At 47.7% G+C, this 10248-nt stretch overlaps 4 protein-coding genes across 4 annotated transcripts; 2 read left to right on the forward strand and 2 right to left on the reverse strand.

Annotated features, from left to right (window-relative positions):
• Positions 1-42: 42 nt before the first annotated feature.
• On the forward strand, positions 43-1675 carry CLUP02_14534 (uncharacterized protein; the record flags this gene model as incomplete). Its single annotated transcript, XM_049293462.1, has 3 exons — positions 43-908; positions 970-1084; positions 1139-1675. 3 exons carry the CDS (start codon positions 43-45, stop codon positions 1673-1675), a joined length of 1518 nt encoding a protein of 505 aa, XP_049150608.1.
• A 66-nt stretch (positions 1676-1741) lies between these two features.
• On the reverse strand, positions 1742-3982 carry CLUP02_14535 (fungal specific transcription factor; the record flags this gene model as incomplete). Its single annotated transcript, XM_049293463.1, has 4 exons — positions 1742-1871; positions 1920-2768; positions 2821-3052; positions 3112-3982. 4 exons carry the CDS (start codon positions 3980-3982, stop codon positions 1742-1744), a joined length of 2082 nt encoding a protein of 693 aa, XP_049150609.1.
• Positions 3983-4983: 1001 nt separating this feature from the next.
• Positions 4984-5388, reverse strand: CLUP02_14536 (uncharacterized protein; the record flags this gene model as incomplete). The annotated part of the gene is made up of 1 exon (XM_049293464.1): positions 4984-5388. The coding sequence occupies one exon, from the start codon at positions 5386-5388 to the stop codon at positions 4984-4986; it is 405 nt and encodes a 134-aa protein (XP_049150610.1).
• Positions 5389-6637: 1249 nt separating this feature from the next.
• Positions 6638-9475, forward strand: CLUP02_14537 (uncharacterized protein; the record flags this gene model as incomplete). The annotated part of the gene is made up of 5 exons (XM_049293465.1): positions 6638-7388; positions 7443-7744; positions 7894-8000; positions 8075-8665; positions 8713-9475. 5 exons carry the CDS (start codon positions 6638-6640, stop codon positions 9473-9475), a joined length of 2514 nt encoding a protein of 837 aa, XP_049150611.1.
• Positions 9476-10248: the final 773 nt, after the last annotated feature.

The following is a 10248-nucleotide window of genomic DNA, read 5'->3' on the forward strand; positions in this document are numbered from 1 at the left end:
GCATACACATCCAATTTATCAATCTCAATCAACAGAACCAAAATGCCATCATCAAACTCTCAAGATCTCCCGCACCTCAGCTTCCGCTCCTTTGTCGAAGCACTTAAAGCAGACGGCGACCTCGTTGAGATCAACGAAGAATGTGACCCGAATCTCGAAGTCGGCGCCATCATTCGGAAGGTTGTTGAGACCGATGAACGAGCACCCCTCTTCAACAAGCTCAAGGGTCAAGATGCAGATGGCTTCTGGCGTATCCTCGGCGCGCCAAACTCTCTGCGGTCCGACCCCTCCCAGCGTTTTGGAAGACTGGCGAGGCACCTCGGTCTCCCTCCCACGTCGACTATGAAGGAGATACTCGATAAGATGATCGCCGCCAAGAGTGCGACTCCAATCCCCCCCGTTGTCTCTGATACCGGGTCCTGCAAGGAGATCCGATTGACTCCAGACCAATTTGACCTCACCAAATTGCCGGCACCGATGCTGCACCAGTCTGACGGCGGAAAGTACATCCAGACGTACGGTATGCATGTCGTTCAATCGCCGGACGGGAAATGGACGAACTGGTCCATCGCTCGCGCCATGGTGTACGACAGGAACCACCTTGCGGGGCTCGTTATTGAGCCGCAACATATCTGGCAGATCCATCAGATGTGGAAAAAGGAGGGTAAGGATATGCCGTGGGCGCTGGTCTTTGGCGTGCCACCGGCCGCCATCATGGCTTCGAGCATGCCTTTACCGAGCGGCCTGTCTGAGGCGGAGTACATTGGGTCACTGGTTGGAGCACCGTTGGAGGTTGTCAAGTGTGACACCAATGGGCTTTATGTCCCTGCCAACTCGGAAATTGTCTTCGAGGGCGTTTGCTCTGCTACAGAGACGGCACCTGAGGGTCCCTTTGGAGAGATGCACGGGTATGTGGACTGTTTGGAATTGTTTGCAAGAAATCCGCAAAGATACTGACGATCCTTCAAGATATGTCTTCCCTGGCGACGCGCATCCCCAGCCGAAGTACAGGGTTGACCTCATCACACACCGAAAGGATGCTATTCTTCCAGTATCGAATTGCGGCCGATTGACCGATGAGACGGTAGGTCATCATCGCCACCTGTTCTCATAGCAGTACCAAACTGACACGAACTAGCACACCATGATCGGACCCCTTGCCGCTGCTGAGATCGGATTTCTATTGAAGTCTAAGGGTTTGCCCATCAAGGAGGCTTTCTCCCCCTTCGAATCCCAGGTGACATGGGTCGCCCTACAGGTCGACACCGAGAAGCTTCGCGCAATGAAGACCAACGCAAAGGATTTTTGCCGAACCATCGGCGATGTTGTCTTCAATGATAAGGTCGGCTACACAATCCACCGCCTCGTCATTGTCGGCGACGACATCGACGTGTACGACTTTAAGGACGTAATCTGGGCCTTTTCCACCCGCTGCCGCCCTGGCCTGGATGAGTACCATTTCGAGGACGTCCGCGGCTTTCCGTTAATTCCATACATGTCGCACGGCAACGGTAACATCCGCATGGGGGGAAAAGTTGTTTCCGATTGTCTGATGCCGACTGAGTACACCACTGGCCGTGACTGGGAAGCTGCGAGCTTCCAGGGGTCCTATCCGACTGAGGTCCAGGAGAAGGTGCTGCAGCGTTGGCAGTCATTTGGATTCAATTCCAACTGAATATCAAAGTGTTTAGACTGAACGTTAATTGAATGATTACTAAATCCCAACACAAAGTTTTCAACTTCACACTAGATTGGGCAGAAATGAATTGTTGTCATAATTTTGATCCGACATGATGTAGTCAAACGCGCCCAGTGGGGACATGTCGAAATCGATGGGAAATTCCCACTGAGCGTCGCCCATGTCCCAAAAGCTGGCTTCTTAGCATTCGTCTCGGAATCTAAATTATGGATTGACTCACTCAGCTTGCTCCGTGACCCGAAACGCATTATCTTGGCCTATTGCAGGCCTTTCGCCGACGGTGGGCATATGGCCAGGAGTTGGAATGTCTTGGTCGCTTTGCTCCTGGTTTGAGCCACGCGAACTGACGTCACGCTCCGTCAATGCTCGAAGAGTCCGCAGAGCCTTCAAGGCCTTATGGAGAGTGCCTGAAAGCTGTGCGTTGGTATCGGGGTCTGTGAGCAAGGCGGAGTTACCTTCCTCTGAAAGACTTGCAATGAGCTCGTCCTGAAGGGTTCTGGTCTCGGCAAGATACCTAGTCTCTCGCATTAAGCTCAAGAGAAGAACCGACGTTAGCCCATTATGTGTAAAGGCCCAAGAACGCCTAGCATGTCCCGCGATTGACCTCAACCGAACATAAGCCCGGACGCTGCGCTTGAGAGATTCTCGAAAGTGCTCGAGGACGTTCGACCTGTCACTTTCACTGAGCCCTGTTGATCCACTCCTCGATACGAACGGGCGACAAAGAGTAGCCATGACAAAATGTCGGTGAAGTTCGAAAGCGTAGTGTTCTTGAATCTGTGGTATTGCCGTACTTCTCGTGGGATCGATTAAGTGGGGCGAAAGAGAGGCTTCGATGGATTTGATGCCGTCGAGTACCGAAACTGGCCCGAGTGACGACTGCAAATGAGACGAGAGATGGCGCAATGTGACATGACATAGCCAGCTCATAGCTTGGAGGTAGGATAGACCCGAATTCTCGCTAGACTCTGAGAGCTGAGGCAAGTCGCTTTCAAAATCCAACTCATAGGAGGCTGGTGGGCGACCAAAAGCGAGCGCGAGGAGGGCATCTTGCCAAACAATTGCTAATCTGACCAGTGGTTAGCAGATGTATTCCTACAGAGAACCTCGATGTAATTTACCTCAAACACTTTGCGTCTTCATCTGTGAGCGGAGATTTTGGCGGGCGGGCTGTCTTCTTGTGAAGACCGAGGCATTGCGCGAGGCGGATTGTTGTGCCCCCAAGAACCCAAGCCGCCTGAGGTTTCATATCATTTTGAAGCACATTCCCTAAGAGAAGGAGTGTCTGGACGGCCTCCTTGGATGGATTCGCGAGATAATCTGTTGACCGTAGGAGATCAAATGACTGCTTGGCTGTAGCTGATCAGCATCTCATCGAGGTGGATGGAATGCTGGGCTGATCTAGAACATACTATGCCGTTGAGACACTGCAAGACGGTCTTGCAAATTCATATCGGAAAATTGAGCTCCAGCCGCCATGATAGCGTGAAGTAGAGACAGCCACCTAGGATCTTCAAACGACTCGGAGCCAAGGTCTGATCCTCTCCTTGCATTGATTAGTTGACAAATTCGTTGCTCGATGGTATCTAAATTAAAGGTTATGACGTGAAAGGGGTGGACTCGACGGCGAAAGAGTTCAAACAATCTGACTATCTCTTGGTCGCTTGGTAGAGACTGATAAGATGATACAGACGTGTTCACTTCTTCATTGACGCCAAGAAGAGGTAGTATGCCTGTTTCGAAAGCAGATTGTCGAGCTGGATCATCTCTAGACCGGATTGAGCGCCGTCTGATCATGCCTATCACCGAACTATCGGCTAGGAATAGTCGATCGCCATCTTCTCGCGCAGTGGATGCATTATTCGACGTTGTCGATATATGTGGAGTGGGCCTGTTTTGGGCTTCTGTGCCAGGGACGAGGTCTCCTACACGTTCCTCGACGATATCAAAGCTGATCGCGTCTGTTTTCTCGAGTTCTTGAGATCTGTTTGAAGTTGGAATGACTACAGAAGTTCTTCTTGCCGATCGTGCTGGCGACTGCGGGATACCGAGCGACTGTCTTGTAGAACTTTCATAGTTGCATAGATCCGGGTGTCCCCGTTTGTCGCAGGTCGAACACGGCAACTCCTTGTCGCATTTGACCTTTCTTTCGCGGCACGGTATACATGACTTAGGGTTACCACGGACGCCTTTGCGGTCCCGTTGACGAGATTTGAGAAGGTCGCGGAGGGCTGAGCGGTCATCGTTCGGGGTGTTGGGAGATCGACGGACGGATGAGTCCATCGGGAACAACAGGTGGGCGTTGATGTTAATGTCCGGATTAGGTACTCTAAAATATTAGTCTGCATCAAAACAGTTCAGATCTGGGCAAGATTTTCGGGGCTGTGAATTCTCAAACGCAACGAGCGCAAGACAATTGCTTTTGTGTGTCCGTGACGTCCAAATCACGGTGTCAGGTTTATACCGGACTTTACCTAATCGAGACGCCGACTTCGGCCTTCGGAGAAACCTTGGCTCGGAGCAAGTCCGGGTCCCGAATTTCTGTGGAGAGATCACGACCAGATGCGGATATATATGTCTGGACCAGAAAATGTATTCAACCCACTTCTTCGCTATGCTATGCTAGAATGTCTCGAAGCCCATCCCTGGATTTGCCTTTAATTCGAGAAGGTAATATGTCAATGTCAGGAATGCCGCGCTTATCCAACTATTACCCACCAGGGCCTGTTGCTTTTCTTGCACTGGGCACTTTGTAAATTGATTCAAATATCAAAGAAAAAAGAAGAAAGAAAAAGAAAAACAGAGAATCTTGAACGAGGCTATAGCGGACGGCCGAACCTCTATTGAAATCAGAAAGACCAGCTTTCTTTCAACTATGGTACTCGCCGGGAGATGAGATCGGGTAGTGGCTACAAACCACGGCTTAGAGGACGATATAAAGAGACGAAGTACTGTACTTTTACACTTCTTGTGACCCTATACTAACGTAAATTTCATTGATGAAGCGGTGGTCTATCTTAGCGCCGGTTCTTTAGTCGGGGTTGACAACCTATTTTCGCCTCACAAGGTAACTTCGGGACTTTGACCAAGCATTATAAAACCAAAAGTGTGCTTTCTAGAGTGAGAGTGTAGATATGCGAGATTCAAGATATCCAGTTAGCTATCTGAAGACCACCAGATAGACTACATAGCCCTTCACCATAAAATTCTCGACCTCTCCTTCCGTGATTAACCCCGACTTCGTTCGAAGCCGCTTGCCCCTTGGATCGACATTGACTTCTGACTTATTTGCCGGTAATGCTGGTGATTCTGGGGTCCTTGGAGTTATATTCGACATAGTGCAGGCCATTGGTTCGGAAGACATTCAGGCCATATTGATCCGGCTCGTTGTCGAAGAAGGTATAGTTGTAGGAGTCAGTGGTGGATATAGTCAGGCGGTACTTCTTGACCGAGTACCAGGGAGCCTCCTCGAGCTTGTAGTAGGTAATGCCCGTCTTGTTTCGGATCTCTGGAGAGGGTGAGCCCTCGGTGTTAAGTCTCCAATCAACCTGGACATTGAAAGGGGGGCCGTTGGCAGCAGGGGCGTCGCCACCCTGGTCGGTGATATCGTAGTGAGAGGCAGAAACCTGATACTTCTGTCCGCTCTTAGACTCAGATTCTTTCCAGGGAGCAGATGTCTGGTCGGCCATTTTGAAGATGTAGGAGGAAGATAAGGTTTACGTGAAGGTGCTTGTCTTTGTAGTGGAGGTATCTGTAGCTGAAGAAGTGCTTCTCGATGACAATCAAATTCTATTAGAGAGCCGAATCCTGCTGCCTTTTATACGTAACGTGAACCGCTCGTTCATTGAGGGGTAGATAATTTTCTAGTCACTTCTTCGACACATACAGCAGGCCATGATGGGAGGACTCGGAGAAGCCGTGAGACAACGTAAGCTGGCTCTCGCGAAACTTCCAAGCCATATGCCGTTACTCTGGTGGCTGCTATACCTATCACATCACTACAAGGTGGATCAGGGGTCTTCATTTGAGTACAGCTCGTCATTAACAGCATGGCTTGAACGACCTGAAAATACACGAACTCAGCCGTATGTGAGGGTAAGAGATCAGCTGGGATGCGAAGAGGCAGCTTCTGCATCAATAGTTTCGCTAGCAGCTTTGAACCCAGGCTCTCACCTGATTAAGCGGGGATGTACAGTCTTAGTCTCTGCCAGCTGTGCTTCTTGACATATCCATCTGAGCCAATTATCTTGATTACCTATTATACCACTGCACCTGATTATGGCACAATGCCACAATGATACATACTACAGCGCTGTTACATTTGGCTTAGTTTGAACGGTGGTTTGTCTAGATACATCAACTAGTGTTGTCCGATAGGTTAGTGCCCCGGGATGTGGCGGGCGGGACGGTCCTGACATGGGGCTAGGTACTGGGTCGAGACTCGCGCTTACGGTCGCTCCGCTTTCAGCCCGCCACTCTAGTGGAGTTTTGCCCGCGCAAGCTGTTTCGCAACACCTCAGTCACTTAGTAGTGTTGACTATTCGATCTTTGAGGCACAGGAATCACATCTATTTCTTGACCAGGGCCTTCCTACCACTCTCCTTGGCTACCGCGATCACGACGGATGATCCGGAGCACAACTTCAAAGCAGGATTGGGGAAGGGCTCTAGATAGACTGGGGGCTGAGACATTAGCAGCCTCAGGCGAAGTCAGCTGAAAGATAATGACCTGCACACTGGTCGTGAATGGACTCCCATGCACTCGCACGACGCCCTCCCCGCTTTCGGAGTGTCTAGACTGCCATAGCTGGTTCTAGCGTGCTTACAGCCCAGAGCAATTAGTTATATAGGCTGTGAATTGTAGTATACGCATTTGCACGTTAAACTTGTCTTTTCAGCGTCTTCCCTCAGCAAAAGATTCTAGCGGCGAATACCAACCATGGCAACCTCAGCAGATCACGAAAATGCAGACACCAGTGGCCAAGCTGGGGAAGAGGTCGCCCCCCAAATGTCAGTCAGTGGAGGACTTTGGAATGGGATCATCGGCAAACCATTCCATGAGTCTCTCACTTTGTCTGCTCTAATCAGCAGCAAATCTGGGACCCCACAGGGCACAACTCTTGAGAGCGCCACCAACGACGACTGGGAGCACATTCGCGGAGCAGTGTGGAATGACGATCCTGATTGTCAACTCTTTTCAGACACTCACGACTCAAATCATTCATACACACTCGGCTTTGACTGGGCACTGAAGTTCAAGTCAGCGGAAAAAGAGTGGAACCCAAACAACCTCGGCTTCACTAGGATGAAAAATGTTACCGGTCGCTCACACTATGGTGACCTTCAGTTTCTTCACTGTATGGCATCTGACAGAGATGAGGAGCCTGAAGTCACAAAAGCAAATATCATGACCTGGATGGAAGTTATGTATAAGCTGGCAACTGGTGAAGATGACGAGATTACCCCCAGCACTGTGGTGTCACAGTCACCTCTTGGCGTTTTGTTTCCTGACGATTCTCTCCCGCCAAACTGGCTGTCTCTTGCCTATCTATTGTCCAAGGACTCCAAGTTCAAGGGCCTTGACATCGGGCGACGCGCACTCGGCAGTATGTTCCATGTTATCCAAGATTCGTATGCTATTGGCCATGCAAAGCGTGAACTACTGAACGAGAAAGACAAGGTATCAGACGGTAAGGATTCTTATTAGGTCCATCCAGTTCCCACTGCTTACATTTCTTCTCCAGATCCCCTCAAATTTAAAGACGGCACTATAGATCGTTGGGGGCCCATTCAGATCTTCCACACTTATTATGGCCAAGACAGTGCTTCACACAAGCATTACGACCACTTTTTCGATCGTATTCCGGATCCGGAGCATTTAGATAATCTAGAACAGTGGAATAACTTAATTGGTTGTCGTGACGCCGTTGATAGGTGTAAGGTTCTAGTAGAAAAGAAGCTGGAGGGCAAGAAATGGGAGGGCGATGATGGAGTTAGACAGTTTCTCGATACAGAAGTGTTCGCGCTGTCTGGTCAGGAAAGTCTAGTCAACAACAAAGTTCTATAGTAGCTTAATCCGTACTGTACAAGGATTTAGACCTTATGGATATTTCGAGATTATTTGCTTGAATTACGCTTTTAACCAACGTTCAAGATTGATGCCAGTAATCTACTGTGTTTGACTTGAAGAACTAGCCTGTACCATGCATTCACTCACTATGGGGATTGCTTCCGTTTACTGTTCGTCGCAATAACCATCGACTTGCTTTGGTTAAGATTCTCCCCCTCTTCTTTGGCTTAGGGTTACCCATCCGAGGCGCTTCTGCATAAGTAAGTACATGGGCCAGAATCGGCTAGGCCATGTCCATTGTCTCAGGCTATTGCCTCTAGTCCTGCAAATCCCAGGCTGCCACCTACGTTCTAGACCTAACCCTGGTATTCAGCTGTTGTTTCGATCACAATGCGTACTCAGCCCTCTGAGCTGGCATTGGCAACCACACATTTTGCCGTTGGCCAATTCCCACCGTATTAGCGCCTACAAGGGAGAGTGCGACCCGCAAAGCCACCTAATGCTGGTTGCTCAGCTTCGGCAAGGTCTCTTCCTCTCCATTCCCTTCACTTACAACTGCCGTCTTCCATCACAGGGTTACTTCACTCCGCTTCGACATCCTCTTTCCACTTGCCTCAGGAACGATTTTCCATTCCATACGAAGATGGCTACTATTCAAATCAACGGCAACACGGCCAATCTCGCAAATTTGCCTGATAGCGTGCCAAAGGATGCAGAGAGCACCAATTTTATCCTTATCCAGGGTCACAGTGACTTGACCCCTGGTCAAAAGCAGAAACTGGAGGACAGTAAAGTCAAAATCCTGGAATATGTCTCGCGCAACACCTACCTATGTCGATATGAGCCCAAAGACCTCAGTGCCATTCGGGCTATGGCCGCTGTCAAGAGTGTGATTCCGTGAGTAGTCATTAACATTGCAGAGTAATAATCGCTAACTGTATCAGATATCTGCCCGACCTCAAAACCACCGTGACTCTCAAGGAACTTATAGAGAGGGACAACAAAAAGACTCGCTATGAGGTAGACTGTATCCTTCATAAGAGCCCCAACGTCAACGCCAACAACCTGGCAACATCAATCGCACAGAAAGCCAGAGTAGATTTACAAGATCTTCAAATCTCACCTTCAATTATCAGAGTCACCGTGCACCAAGATGACCTCTCAGAGATTGCGAAACTTGATAGTATTAGCAGAATTGAAGAGGTGCGGCCAGTGGGGGTGCTCAACAACGAGGCGCGCGCAATCCTCAATGTCGATCTCTTGACCTTGTCAAGCTCCTACGAAGGGGCTAACCAACGTATTTGCGTTGCAGACACTGGCTTCGACCTGGGAAGGTCAAATAGCGAGCCTGGCGTTGAAGTTCACCCAGCACTTTGTGGACGTGTTCAGCACCTAGACTCCGTCTGGCCCAACGACCCCAAAGACCGGAACTTCACATTTGAGAAGTTCATGGACGAAGAAGGTCATGGCACTCATGTGTGTGCATCCATCTGCGGAAGCGGTATTTACACAATCAAGGAGCCCGAGAACGGCACGGTTACAATCAAAGTCAGAGGAACGGCGCCTGCCGCCACTCTTATAGTCCAGTCCTTGATGTTATATAAGCCCGCAGGGAGGTACTGGAAGATGGAGACGCCATTGGATCTGGCCGCGCAGCTTTTCAAAAAGCCATATGACCTAGGATTCCGGATCCATAATAATTCGTAGGGTAAGAAGTGTGTTGGTATCCCTATTATAGGGTAGTTAGTTCGAACTATAGTTAACAAAGAGATTAATTAAACTATATAAATATTTGCGTAGTAAGTATAAAAAGGAGGTTCTAACTATAAGTTAGGCTAGCTATAATAATCGTAAATAGGGCCCTTAATTAGCCCTTGCGTAGTTAGCTATATACTATAGTTAAATTAGATTTTTAATCTAATACTAACTTTCTCTTTTTTTTATTAATTTAACTACTATAGTTAGAGGTATAATTTAACCTCGGGCCCGTTTATTATATTATCTCCTTTTCCCCCTTTTTTTTACTTTTTTTATATAACCTATCCTTCTATTTATATAATAACTTTTTTATTACTTACGAATTACTCTAATCCTTTATTTAGTACTACTTTTATAAAAACGTTTATAAGGTTATTTTTATTATTAATTTAACAGATCTTAAGTATTTTGCGCTTTTTATATAATTACTTAAGGGCTATAATATTAATTATAAGCCTCTTTTCTTTTATCGTTCTTAATTTAATAAAGTATTTATATAGTAAGTAGGAATTAGTATAAATAACTATTAGAATAAGTAGAAGGCTAATTCGATCGGTAATCTTCTTTAGTATTATTAAAATCATATAAGAGAGGTTAACGCTATTAACTATATTATAAACCTCTAAAGTTAATATACTTCTCGTTACCTACTTACTTTTAGTTAATAAGTAATAGATTATATTACTATATATAGTAAATTTACTCTTACCTATACTCTTATT

This window comes from Colletotrichum lupini, chromosome 8 (genome assembly GCF_023278565.1).
Source record: "Colletotrichum lupini chromosome 8, complete sequence".
Lineage (NCBI taxonomy): Eukaryota > Fungi > Ascomycota > Sordariomycetes > Glomerellales > Glomerellaceae > Colletotrichum > Colletotrichum lupini.